Below are 15,083 nucleotides of genomic sequence, written 5' to 3'. Positions count from 1 at the left end.
ACTAGTAAACACATAGAACAGTACAGCACAAATACAGGCCCTTCGGCCCACAATGAAAGAAAATGTTACTACTTTGTTAAGATTACATTAGATTTTCAAAGTATCATTTGATTACATACATAAAGAAACATTACTAATGATTTGGTCCAAAAAATAATAAAAAGCCAATTTCATGGGAATGGATTTTTGGGAGTGAGTGTGTATATGGTGGAAAAAGATTAATCAATAAAGTGATGGGAAAGGAAAGACTGATTTCTCTTACCAGCATTGATGTCAGGTATAATACACACACAGTAAAGATGCCACAGATAAAAGATGATCTACTATTGATGAATAATGTTCACGCCCCATGAAGTGAACTTTATTACTAAGAGTGAATAACACCACACTTCATGCTTTTGAGTTAAGAAAACATAAAATATCGAAACTGAAATCAAAACAAAGATTGCTAGAACTGAGATCCATAACAAACGAATTTAATTGTAAAATAGTGCCGTACCATGTGCAAGAGTTAGAATTATACCGTCACATGCACAACTCAGTTGGAGTATTGTTTGGCCTCCAGAAGTACAAAGGAAATTCTCTTTCCCACATGGGGAAATTGAACCGGCTAAAATGTCTCAATTTCTTGCCAGAAATGTGCACATATGGATGAAAATTGAAGACTAGTGATCACGAAATACTCAAATACAAAGATGCAAGATCACTAATATATATGCAAACTAATTTGGTGAACGTTCAAATAATTTCATTTCTTCCTACCTTAACTTCTGTTTTTTTTTTTACCAGAAACTCAAGTTTGCATTTCTTTCACCTTCAGTTTTTGAGTCAGATGAAGTACTATAGTTATTTTTTAATCTCTAATACACCATCATTTCCTTCAGTTATTTACTCTGAAGCCTTTTTCCTTCCTTTCATTTGTACCATAATGCAAATTAAAATTCTGGTTGGCGTAGCTACAAGAGCAAGCCTTCAATGACGAGCAGATTTAAAAGGTAGCTGCTTGCCTCAGTCACACCCCAAATCATTCTAATTCACCCCAAGAACTGAATTGACTCTTTTTAGCAATATAAGCACCTAATTAACACTGGTAACAAACTCACTCTCAAGCAACACCTTATTTTAAATTAATGTCTTAGAATTGTACTGTTTGTCTGCACTGGAGTAGGAGTATGTGTGTGTGTTTGCTTGCATGTACATTCTCAGTACAATCTCTGAAACTCCTCTCTGGTGATACTCAAGGCAAGTGAGGAGTGCGGTGGAATACAGTTCAACTGTCTGGGCGAGGGGCATCTCAAACAACACCCAAGAAGCTCCAGCTAAAATCTGTTTTGTAGTTGGCATTCCATTCACCTCCACAGATATATTCGCTCTCCACCAACTGTAGCTGCGGTGTGTGCAATCATTGCTGAGCATGCAAATACTTTGTCACGCCACTTCCCAACCCAATGAATTTGAGTGGCAGCAACCGCATTGGAACTTTCATTTCCTGCAAGTTCCGTTTTGTCACAAACTAAAGTGATCAAGAAATTACAACATCATTCCTTCATCCACGATGGATCAAAGGCCTGGAATTCTATCTACCTGCAGAACAGCTTCATCAGAAAGACTGAAGTAATACAAGACAGCTCATAAAATTGTACAGACCATTGAAGCATGGAGTAAAAATAGCTCACTCCAGCACTGGAAAGTAAATTTTCCACATATTTGCCAGCAGTGTAGAGCCATTACAGCGAGATGAGAGGTAAAATTCAACACAAACTGATAGCTATTCACAGCAAAGCCCAAGTGAAACTCAAAATAGTGAATCAGAAGCAGAATTCGGACAGCAGATACAAAAATGGGTCACCTTTCTAAAGATGAACGACCAATTCTATTTATTGCATCACCAACAACTTGCATTTGCAGAAGAAGTAGAATGATGTGCCTTGTAAGCAATCACTCGAAAGGTCAAAACGGCTGGGAATGGGAGGGAGCGGGCAAGCGCGAGCGAGAGCAAGAGAAATCACAAGTACAACATAATGAACACTTGGCAAATAAAAAATCATCTGCAAATAGCGGGTAGATTTTAAAGATCCATCATAAATAAACTTGAGCTGTATTATGTCAGTTGCTCTCACCAGTAAATTGGATAATAAATGACTGTCCATTTAAGAGGCTCAGCCTTTAAATAGACCAGTTCATATTTCAAATATCCCTAGATCCCAAGTGCTTAGAATGAATGCTGGGTTAATTATTTACAAACCAAAAAGAGAGATGCCAGCAGAAAATGTAATAAGATTGATAGAGGACAAAGAACACATTTATTTCAAAATCTATATTTGCTTGACAATATAACTCCACCAGATGGTATGTCCCTCACCCCTGTTCTCAAGCATTATGTGCATGTTCCCAAACAAGTTATTTTTTTAGACATTGTAATATACTCAAACTGTCAATTATTACAAAGAAAGGATGAAAATATTTTGAACACATGTTGGTGATAAAATCACTTGGATTTAAAGCAAAATAGTCGACAAATCTATCAAACAGTTAGAGGCTGTCACAACTTTCCAATGAAAGTAACTTATCAATTTCACTCTGGCAGTCAGTGAAAGGAAGAGAGAAGTGGCTCTGGGTGTTAGATTTCCCAGCGGCTGCAATAATTCAGGAATCCTGATTCAGCAACCCAGTCAACATCACACTTGTACTTTGGTGAAAATGCTCCCTTGGACACAGGGTGGCAATGCTGACTGGCAGAACGTTTGCCGGTAGGCAAAGTGTAAGGAGCTGGTATGCTGTACAGACTTATTTTCACCTGAATTAAATTAAAAACTGCAACAGGCATAACAGACATTGGTTTAGATGTCAACCCCTATGTCGATATGCGACTGGATCCTGGACTTCCTGCTGGAACGACCGCAGGCAGTGAGAATGGGCCCGCACCTGTCCTCCACTATCACCCTGAGTACCGGCACACCACAGGGCTGTGTTCTGAGCCCCATGCTCTACTCCCTCTTCACACACGACTGTGTTCCTGCATTCGACACCAACACCATTGTCAAGTTTGCAGACGACACAACGGTGATCGGGCTGATCACCAACGGGGATGAAACAAACTATAGAGCGGAGGTGCAGAACATGGCGGACTGGTGCTCGGAGAACAACCTGTCACTAAATACCACCAAGACCAAGGAGCTGATCATCAACCTCCGTAGGTCACATAACGGGGAATATGCCCCGATCTCTATCAATGGGGACAGTGTGGAGAGAGTGTCCAGCTTCAAGTTTCTGGGCACTCACATTCGGAGGACCTAACATGGTCCAATAACACTGCTGCGCTGGTCAAGAAGACACAGCAAAGACTGTTCTACCTAAGAACACTGAAAAAGTCTGGTCTACCCCAACAGCTGCTGACGATCTTCTACCGCTGCACCATAGAGAGCATCCTAACGCATGGCATCCCTGTGTGGTACCTCAGCTGCACGGAGGCAGAAAGGAAAGCTCTACAGCGGGTAGTCCATAGAGCTCAGAGGGCCATCGGAACACAGCTACCAGACTTGGAGGGCATCTACAACACACGATGCCTCAGAAAAGCCACCAGCATCCACAAAGACTCTTCACACCCCCGCAACAGTCTGTTCGAACTCCTTCCATCGGGCAGACGATACAAGGCCTTCTACGCCCGCACCTCCAGACTCAGAAACAGCTTCATCCCCAGGGCCATAGCTGCTATGAACCGGTCCTGCTGAGCCGGATGGTCACAACGCATAGATCAACTTGCACTTTACCCTGTCTAAAACTGTCACAATTGTTTCGTTGGGTTGCTGTTGTCTAAATTACTTAAATTATTGCATCGTATGGGAGGCGCATTCCCAATCTCGTTGTACCCCTGGGTACAATGACAATAAAGATATATTGTATTGTATTGTATTGTGCTATTGCAGGCACAAGGGTTTTATTGCTGCATGTACTGTTTGATTTTGATCAGTCTGAAGAAGAGTCCCAACCCGAAACATCACTTATCCATGTCCTCCAGAGATGCTGCCTGACATGTTACTCCAGCACCTCATATTATTTGTTTGTAAACCAGCATCTGCATTTCCTTGCATCTCCTTCTTGATATTGAACATTATGATCAATGTTCTAGTTTGATGATCTAGCTTGATGACCACAGCTTTTGTAATGCATGGCCTATTGAGATAACAAATTAACCTGCACACCTTAAGTTCAAAACGAGCTTTGTGCATTGCTGAAGTTTCACTACAACACTAACATGTCCCTGATCTCTGGTGGGCTCTATTCCAGGTTATTAAGAGAAGAGATTGCAGGGGTTTTAACAAATAACTTTGTCTCCTCTCTAACCAAGGTGAAGTTCTGGTGGACTGGAGAGGAGCCAATGTTGTTTTTTTTGTTTAAGAAGGGAAGTAAAATAATCCAAAATATTATAGGCTAGTGAGCCTCATGTCAGTGGTAGGGAAGCTGTTGGAGAGGATTTGTCAGGATAGGCTTTACTTGCATTTGGAAGAGAATGGGATAATAAGGAACAGTCAACATGGCTTTATCCGCAGAAGGTCATGTCTTGCTGCCTTTAATGCCTGATCCTATTTTCCATGATATACAAACTACCATGGCCACCTTTACTGAACAGACCAATTAAGTCCTAGGTAGGGAGGAACAAATAAATGTAAATATGACCATGCCTGCCCAGAATTTGTACAATGCATGCACCAGGGTGGTTATTTTCAAAAGACAACACTGCCACAGCTCTTAAAATCTTGTTATAATGGGTAAAAAGCATGGCACAATAATGCAGATTCCATTTCAAACAGTGCTTCTACACACAAGTACATAGATGCACAAAACATACAATGCTCCAGATCTGTGGAATTGCAAAGAAAGATTTTAAATTGTTATTCAAATAATGGTCTCAATGAATGAATAAATGAACTGTAAATATAAAATTGTCTCTTCCGAACGGAGACGCGACCTTTTGTTCTGGGTCGTGTCTCCGTTCCCGCTGCGGTCTACCACCGGCCAAACGCCTGGAGCTGGCGGCCTCCACCTGGGACTCGCCTGTGGAGGCTCCGGCCGCGTGGGCATCGGAAGCTCGCAGCCCCCTGGGTGGGGGCCGACATCGGGAGCTCCGGCAGCGGCTTCGCCCACCCCGAATCGCGGGGCTTGGGTCGGCCCGCCGCGGACTTTTCACCGTCCGGCGCGGCCTGAAATAGGCCGCGGGATTTTCTCTGCCCGGCGGGGGCTTCAATGTCGGGAGCCCCGACCGCCCCGACGTGCAGCGGCAGCGTCTTCGCCCGCCCCGGATCGCGGGGCTCGGGTCGGCCCGCTGTGGACCTTTCACCGTCCGGCATGGCCTGGAACGTGGCAACTACAACAGCCTGACCGCGGGAGAAGGCGGCAGGGGAAGAGAAAAGACATTCTGGCCTTCCATCACAGTGAGGAGGTGACTGGAGGAGACTCGCTGTGATGGATGTTTCTTTCTGTTTCTTTTTGTGTGATTGTGTGTTATTGCTTATTTTTATTGCTCTTGTTGTTGGACTGTGGGTAATCTTTCATTTCACTGCACATTTATGTGTGTGTGACAAATAAACTTGACTTGAACATTTGGGTGAGGTTTATCACAATGAACAATTTGCGAGACAGTTATCAGAGGTTTTTGAGTATCATGGGAAAAATAAGCCAGCTTTTCTCAAATAAATCTTCCAATTCATGGCACAGGGCGGCTCAGCTCAACGATAGAGTTGCTGCCTTACAGCGCCAGAGACCCGGGTTCGATCTTGACCACGGATGCTGTCTGTATGGAGTTTGTACGTTCTCCCTGTGACCACATGCGTTTTCTCTGGGTGCTGCAGTTTCCTCCCACACTCTGAAGATGTACAGGTTTGTAGGTTAATTGACTTCTGTAAATTGTCCCTAGTGTGTAGGATAGTGCTAGTGGATGGGGTGATCGCTGGTTGGCGCAGACTCGGATGGCCAAAGGGCCTGTTTCCACACTGTGTCTCGAAAGTAAAGTCTAAAGTCACAAACGTTTAAGGACAATTATGACTCCTAAAAGAACATGCCAAATGACCCCTAAAAGAAGGATAGAGGCAGCTACGGAATACAAAAAAAAATTGATGAATTTTGCAAAACAGTGATGAATTTCAAGAGGTTCCTTATCATAATGTTGCACTTAGTTTCAGAAACATCGACTTCGGCTGTATTTAGTTCATTTTACTTAATAATGTGCAAGTCTTTTGATTATGTTTTATATTTGTTATTCTCCTTATTTTAGATTATCACCCGTGTCCATTTTTAGATCACCAATGGCTATCTTTGTGGCTGGATACACAATTCAGTTAAAAAAGCAGACTGTTTTCAAATAAAAAAGAAAAACCAAAAAAAGGGCACAGGTGAGAAGGTGGAGTCAACTTACTTGTAAATCTGTACTCATCCTCTCGTCTTCGGATTTCTAACTCTAGAGAAAGGTTAGAAATAATATCAAAGAGCGAACTATCTAAAGGAAGCAACAGGCATAGATGAGCGTTCAGTCTGCACATTTAATAAAGATATTTGTGGCACATTGCTTCTTTTACAAGATTACAGACCTGATGCAATTAACATACAGAACAGATTTTTAGCTTTAACCAACAACTAACTCTTCAATGGAAACATGGTTAAAATAATGCATACAAGTTGAGACCAACACAAAACAAATTTTTGAATCGGCAAATACAATGATTTCCATTACAATTTCGAGGGGGGCAAAAATGGTCTTAATAAAACCAAGATGCAACTCAAAATCAATTGCTGCAATCACTCAGCATACAATAGACATCCATTAACATTGTACTTCATGAGCAATGAAGCAGTAAGACTTGGCCATAATATTCTTCTGGCCCATCCCATCATTCAACAAGGTTGTTATTCATTCTATGCCTTGATAATTCTGCTGCCTAATCCCCACATCATCCAATCTCCAGAAATCTATCATCTTAGCTTTAAACATTCTCAGTGACTGAGGATCCAAAGATTTATAACCAGCTGCATAACAAAATTTCTGTGCAGGAAGGAACTGGTTTACACTGAAGATAAACCAAAGTGCTGGAGTAACTCACTGACACAGGCAGCATCTCTGGAGAGAAGGAATGGGTGACGTTTCAGGTCGAGACCCTTCTTCAGACTCGGCTCTCAAGAAGGGTCTTGACTCAAAACGTCACTCATTCCTTCTCTCCAGAAATGCTACCTGTCCTGTTGAGCTACTCCAGCATTTTGTGTCTATCTTTAAATTAATTTCTCCTCATTTCATTTGTAGGTGGCCAACCCTTCAATCTCATTTAAAGCATCACAGTTCCAGCTTCGCCATCCACAGGGCACAACCCAGCGTCTGTCCTTCTCGGGATCATGGGTTCAGGCAAACTGATGAATTGGCAACAGAATCAGCTCCTCACCCTGCTCTGTCATTCAACAAGGTCATCATTTATCTGACTGTAGCTTCAGTCCCACCAAGCTCCAATAGACTTTTATCCTCTTGCTTATCAAAAACTACCCGTCTCTGCTTTAAAAATATTCACAGACACGGTTTCCAACAACTCATCACACCGAGGAAAAAATTGGCTTAACTGTCTCACCTTTATTATTATGTAGTGACCCCTCATTCTAAATTCTCTCAAGAGAATCACAAACATCCTCTCCATATCCACCCAATCAAGACCTCCTCAGGATGTCATTCTTCAATCAAGTCGTATCTCGCCTTCTAAGCTCCAGTGGATAAAACCTGAGTCTGTTTAACCGGAACTCAGAAGGCAACCCACCATCCCAGCTGTTCATCTCAACAAAACCTTACCTGAACTGCTTCCAATTCAATAACATCAGTCTTTAAATAAATGAATACGGTACCGCATACTCCAGGTGCAGCCTCATCAAAACCCAATACAACCGAAGAACAATCTTCCTTTTGTATTCAATTCACTGAGCATCAATAACGTTGTTATCTTTCCAAATAACCTGTAAACTTACGAACATGCATGAGGGCACTCATATCCAATGGCATCTCAGAATTCTGCAAGCTTTCACCATTTAGATCAAATACTTTTTCATTTTCTTCCAAATGAACAACCTCCCATTTTCCCACATTATATGTCATTTCCCAAATATTCACCTATTCACTTAACTATTCACTATATCTGATTTTGTAGACTCCTTATTTCCTCTTCACAATCTTATTCTTGTGTCATGAACATATTTAGCAATCATACCTTTGACAGTTGAGGCCCGAGCACCAAACCTTGCAACATATTACTCATTACATCTTGCCAGGCAATAAATTATGCCTATGTGCCGCCAACTGGGGGTCAAGCCACTTACTGATCGAACCTTCGTCACCAGAACTGGAACGATCACATGACAGGGAGATGACAGTTGACAGTTGGAGATGACAGTTGAGTTGGAGATGAGAAGCTCAGCTCGAGCCCATGAGTGGACAGACGTGTGGTGCTCCTCTCAATAGCAACAGACACCTAACTGTTCTCCTAACCAAGCGCGCGTGTGTTCAACCACTGTTTTGTTAATAAAACCCGTTTGATTCACAACGCTTGGTTTACTACACCGACTCTGTTTCTTCCTGGCTGCTCACTCTCTGTCAACACCTATGTTACCTCCTATATCATGGGCTTTTTTATTCTACAATAATATTTGATGCAGCACTTCGATAAAGTCTTATAACTTCATCGCAAGACAGTAAGATTCAAAGCTTAAGTGAACAAAGGTCAACCTTGGTAAACTGTTAGTCACAGGAAAAAATTGCACTGACTCAAAGGCATGTACCCACTTCATTTTAAGTACTGGGAAGAATCTTTGCACATTAGTCTGAAGAAGGCCATCAAATTACCTGTCAAACTTGCCTCCTTTTGTACCGCAACCTCCTCCAATAAGGGGCAACATATCATTTTTCTTCCTTAACTACTTGCAACAATTGCGTGCCTACCTTTTATTCCTCATGAATGGATGTAAAAAATCTAAACTTTTTATTTCTCTAACTTTATTATAATAGATCACTTTAATGTTTAGTTCCTTAATTAAATCATTTACAATACGTTCTTCAGAAAACTGCAATTGGAATTTAAGTACGTTAAAATAAAAGGGTTGTTGAGTTTTTCTTTATAATGTATTTGTCTTCTATACTTAGAAATTACAAATTTGTATTTTTAAATAACAAAAATTAGGAAAGTGAGGGAGAGGATCCCCAAACGTAATAATCTAAACATGCTACTCAGTAGTTGAAAGAACAGATAGATGCAAGACAGTTCGCACTGGAAGTTAGACACAAGTAGCAGTCCATGACACAGCTGAAATTGAAATGAGTACACACAGGTTTAAACATGCCAAATCACAACACAGCAGAGATAAGTAAAGCAAACAGAATTTTGAATGACTAAATAGAGCTGTTTACAATTCAGAAAATGACATCATTATATTATATATTGTTCACGTAATGGTAGATCTTAGGTCCCAAAACAGTGCCATCCTCTACCACACCTGCTGGACATACAAGGGGTTTCTATATCTACAAATAGAAACTATGTGGTTTGTTGGGGTTCCTTCTCCCAGACTGATCTGTGTTCCCAGGCTACACAGAGAAACAAGCCCAGAAATCACCTTCAACTAAGGTAAATTGTTCACCTAGATGCAGAATGCTCCAAAACTTCTCTCTCCATTTCTCTCCAGCTGATAAACACACTTTTAAAGTTAACTTTTCAATCTATTAGTTTGATCAACATGTAGTGAAGGACTTTGTACCATCGTATATATTCAAAATACATACAGAAGGTTGCTGGAATCATAAGCCACAAAGATTCATTAGATCACCCTTTGCACATTGCACATGATTCTGGGAACTTTGGTTCAAAACATTTCTGTACACAAAGGGCAACATTTCGGGTGAATGACTAGTCAACAATAAGGTTGGCAGACACTAAAGTCTGAATGTTCACAATTGGCAATGCATGTAAATATTTGAACTTGAATAAAACAAAATGTAAAAAATAACATACAAAATTGCAGCTCATGTTCTTGCTAGAATTTAGACAATTTACTTTCAACTTAACCAACACTTGCAGTGGTTGTCAGTTGGAATTAATAGATCTCAATTAAATATCAAAAACAGTGATTACAGCGTACTTTTTAAACCAAATATTGAAAATGTTTAGTATCAGTTTATATTCATTAGGAAAACAATTACGCTCTGCAGTGAAATTATAAATATTAATTTAGTTAATATTTTTCAGCGCATAGCAATAATTAACACCTTAAATGTATTTTGCCGCTAAAACAAAATACCATTTTGTGACGTGGAACCTTTGGATTGTGTTCAATAACTGTTGATAATTGCTGTAAATGGCATGAAAACTGTTGGTAATCATTTAGCACGAATATTCCTTGTGAATGCTTTGATCATTTATTCAATGTTTAGCGACATACAAACTAAACACAATATGGATTTTCTTGAAATGTTTTATGTTTCAGGTAACATCATTACTTCCTGACAGACCATTTAAAAAGTATAAAAATATTGAACCTGAAAAATTTGCAACAATACCCATTTAAAAAATATTTTTAATCTACTGTTACTCACCAAGCTGTTTTTTAAAATTATTTTACAAATTGAACAGTATTAAACAGATCTGTTTGTCATTAATTAAATGTGTTTCTACAAATTGCTTTCCAATCTTCAAGGCACAGTTTTCTGACATACTCTGTTTGATTTCGTCAAACAGAAATTTGTGCTCAGATAATGAAAAAGCCCAGCACAAACATGCACTTCAATCACTTTAGGTAACTAGACACCAGCTTGAAAACTATTAAACACCAGAACAAAAACTCCACCGGTGCAGTGCAGATGGTCTGTAGGTGTATCAGTGCCACACAATTTAATGCTCATGTCAACTGTAAAAATTATGACCTTTCTCACTGCACATACCCCACCCCACTCCCCAACACCAATGAACAGAAATGGTCAGTATTTAGTTAGACCTCTTGATAGAATATGGAACAATACAGCACAACAGGCCCTTCAGCCCACAATGTCAATGCTGAAAACGATTCCAAGACTAGCTCTTACCTGCCTGCATATAATCCACATCCCTCCATATCCACATGCTAAAAGTCTCTTAAATGCCACGATCATATTCACCTCACACACCACACCCCTGGCAGCATGTTCCTTGCACTCACTACTCACTACTCACTGTGTAACAATTTGCCCTGCACATCTCCTTTAAACTTTGTTTCTCTCACCTTAAACCTCTGCCCCTTAGTATTAGATTTTTCCATCCTGGGAAAAAGGTTCTGACCGTTTACCAAGTCTATGCCTTTCATAATTTTATATGCTTCTAACAGGTCTCCACATAATCTCTGGAGTTCCAGAGAACAAAATCCAAGCCCGTCCAACCTCTCCCTGGAGCTGATACCCACTAGTCCAGGCATCATTTTGGTAAACCTCCTTTGCACCCTTTTCAAAGCCTCCACATCCTTCCTGCAATGGGCGACTGGAACTGTATGCGATACTCCAAATGTGGCCTAACCGAAGTCCTACAAACCTGCATCATGACTGTCTGACTCTTGTGCCCAATGCCCTGACCTAGGAAAGCAAACATACTGTATGTCTTCTTTACCATTCTATCTAGTGTTGCCACGATCAGGGAGCTATGGAGTTAGACCCCATGATACTAAATAGCGATCCAATCTGTGAGCAACGGACTCTCCAATGAGACTGGTGGAGAATCACCAACCACTTTGTAGTATTAGCCAATATCTTAAACAGGAAAGAATTTTCCCACTTGGAACTAGACTACAGTTCCTATTTATAATTAATCTACTAATTACTTCAATATATCCAGATAATCATGTCTTTTGGGAAAAACAAATTGAAATGATTGCCATTTGGATTCAAATATCGACAGCAGGTTGAAGACAAGACTGGTGACATTATTAAATAAAACGGAGTACTTTTTACGAGCCAGTGTTCCACACTCAATTAAAAAAACTGAATTTATTCAATGTAAAAATGCATTTGATTTAGAATAGACGCAAACGGCTAAATAGTCTCACACTGCGATTCTACACCCCGTACTCTCTTGATTGCATCATTCTACTGTTTAGCTTTTACATTCATATATAAACTGTTAACATTTCCATTTCCCAGAGATGTGGACTTGTTTCCTTCAATCATGCTGCAAGAATTACCTCCAAGTGCCAGATGAGAAAAGTAAGCAATTATCCTTCTCCGTTCAATGGCATAGGATAGACTTCCCCCCTCTCCCTCCCCTCAACCCACTCCCAATATCAAAAATGTAGTTTACCTCAGATCTTTCCATCCCACCTAAAGTCTACAAATCAGCTGGATTATTTCACGAAGCAGCACCTTGCAAATGCCAATGCAAACCATTACTCGTTCACTCATGGTTGGTATTCTCTATGTTGGATCTACAGATCCAATCAATGAAGTAAACATTTGTTCCCACTGCAACCTTGGATCCAAATCTTCTTCACACTAAATGCAGAATTGGATCTTTATGTCTCTGATGGAGTCACTATACGATCATACCAAAGCTAACTTGTTTACTCAGGCTGGGTTGCATCACTGTCATGTGCACAAGTCAAATGCACACTGCCGCATCGTAGCTTTTAATTTGTACTTGCTCAAACAAATAAGGAAATGTTGGATAGTTAATCCATCTTTTATTTTTGACCTTTTACGATTTGACAGACAAAGTAGGCGTATAGCTGGTATGTGCTGGTGCTGGTCAATCCCTGCAGCCCCTTTCCATCCCACTCTTCTTCATACACCAATGTGACTTGACATATTACAATTTTTCTACATACATCCCTGAAGTGAACTACACAACTCCCACCCAACAGCATAGGAAGCTTCATCACAAAGATTGCAGCAGTTTAAGGCGCATGGTGTTTACCAGCTCAAGGGCAATATCCTGTAAGGATAAAGTGTTTAATACTGATTTGTCCATTTTACACAGCAGGAGATAGGATGAAAATAAATGTCATTTGAAAAGTTTCAAAATTCATGATTTCAAAAGCTCCTCTATAATTTTTTTCCCCAAGATATATGAAGTACCAGTGTTGAAAATGTTTCCTTCTTCCCTCTTTCCCTCAGCCTCACCTCCCTGCCAAGTTCTGCATAATACCGAATTAATTTGCAGAACACAAAATAATAAAAATCTTATTATCGCGCAACATGAACAAAATTAACAACCAGTCATTTAACCTTGATGGTTTAATGACATAGTTCTTGGGAAAGAGCAAGCATAAAAACAAATATAAATACAGGCAGAAAGTTGGCATGCAACTTCAAATTTTGAAATCTGGTTAACGGAATATTAGACAATTAATCTTTGCCATTAAATTCTCGATCCTTTGAATGTCAATTTACAGACCGATTGTTCAACTAAAATAAAATCAGAAGAATGATGCCCCTGCTAGAATTTTGCTTTCTGCAGATGTGCCAAACAACATGAATATAAATTCGTTCCAGCAAAAAAAATATTATGAACAATTAAAACATCCACTCCGTCCTGATCAGCAAAATGATTCATCATCTATCAGCCACATCCTACAGAACATCTGGCTGAAACAAAATCAGACGGCTCACAATCTGGACATGGCCCAGGATGAGCTTCTGATCACAGAGCACTTCAAGATGGCACCCAGCCCAAGATGGTGACTCTTTCTGTGCTAGTCACAGAAGTGGATCTGCAACCATACATTACAATCTTATAGAAAACATATTAAATTCTTAAGGGATTGGACAGGCTTGATGCAGGAAACATGTTCCCAATGTTGGGGGAGTTCAGAACCAGGGGTCACAATTTAAGAATAAGGGGTAGGCCATTTAGGACTGAGATGAGAAAAAACTTCTTCACCCAGAGAGTTGTGAATCAGTGGAATTCTCTGCCACAGAAGGCAGTGGAGGCTAATTCACTGGATGTTTTCAAGAGGGAATTAGATTTAGCGCTTAGGGCTAAAGGAATCAAGGGATATGGGGAAAAAGCAGGAACGGGGTACTGATTTTAGATGAGCAGCCATGATCATATTGAATGGTGGTGCTGGCTCAAACGGCCGAATGGCCTTCTGCACCTATTTTTTCTATGTTTTTCTGTTTCTAATCGCTCCACTATTTTAAATCTCTACTCCCATCTGTACACTGTGAATGGCTTGATTGTAATCATGTAGTGTCTTTCCGCTGACTGGTTAGCACGTAATAAATAAATTAAACTAAACATCAGCAACATCATAAAGATCACAGTGATGCAACATTATGCGACTTACTTAAGGACACCACTCAAAGTCTACGCCTGACCAAGCTTGTTGCCACTGCCAAATAATGCCTCACTTGATTCGGTGCTAGAATCTCTTTAATTGTATTTCCATGGAGGACCTTACTAATATCTATGACGAAGCTACAAAAATACCAGCAGTTGCAGCTCACGGAAAAATGCAAATCCAGCAACTGTGTGCAATGATTTTTCCACGGATAATCAGACTTTTAAATTTCCCAGTCTGTTTATGTAAGTGGAAACTACCTGGAGAATGATTTTTTTTTAAAACGTGGATAATTTAATCTCTCCCTTGTTTACTGTCCATCAAAGTCAGGATAATGGATTAGTCGTACTAACAGAAGCTGTGTTCCATTAACTGTCTGATCACTGTGGTTTATTCTGGAAATTGATGCATTAAATAGATTCTATTTGAAACAACACAGTTTGTGAATGTATATGAGAGGCTATCTCACAAATGAGGAAGCCAGGGATCTACTCTGCAGAGCTTCCACTTCCTGCAAAAGTTGTGGATCCAGCTATCATAACACACAACGTGACCTCATTCACAGACTGCGTGACAATGCTGATAAGAAATGTCTTCAGCTGAATTTTTAATACCCAAGTCATAATCAGCTTGAACATCACACATCTTTAGCTTACAGTGAGTGCTCCTCTAATGTCAAGAACTGGAGAATAACTTCATAGTTTTAGAACATTCCAGCATAGAACAATGACGGGGATATTGCTGAATGCAGTCAGCAAGGAAGTTTGCAA

At 40.2% G+C, this 15,083-nt stretch overlaps 1 protein-coding gene across 2 annotated transcripts in view; it reads right to left on the bottom strand.

Annotated features, from left to right (window-relative positions):
- clpxa (caseinolytic mitochondrial matrix peptidase chaperone subunit Xa) overlaps positions 1 to 15,083 on the bottom strand; it is a 42,372-nt gene that overhangs the window by 15,747 nt on the left and 11,542 nt on the right. The window contains exon 6 of one of the 2 annotated variants that reach the window (XM_078427199.1): positions 6,413 to 6,454. The exons of the other annotated variant lie outside the window; for it this stretch is intronic. Coding sequence (XP_078283325.1) covers positions 6,413 to 6,454 — 42 coding nt within the window. The remainder of the gene's footprint in view (positions 1 to 6,412; positions 6,455 to 15,083) is intronic. 2 annotated transcript variants of the gene reach the window in all.

This window comes from Rhinoraja longicauda, chromosome 33 (genome assembly GCF_053455715.1).
Source record: "Rhinoraja longicauda isolate Sanriku21f chromosome 33, sRhiLon1.1, whole genome shotgun sequence".
Classification (NCBI taxonomy): Eukaryota; Metazoa; Chordata; class Chondrichthyes; order Rajiformes; family Arhynchobatidae; genus Rhinoraja; species Rhinoraja longicauda.
Note: the sequence above shows the minus strand (reverse complement) of the source record. Positions and strands in the feature narration are given on the sequence as shown.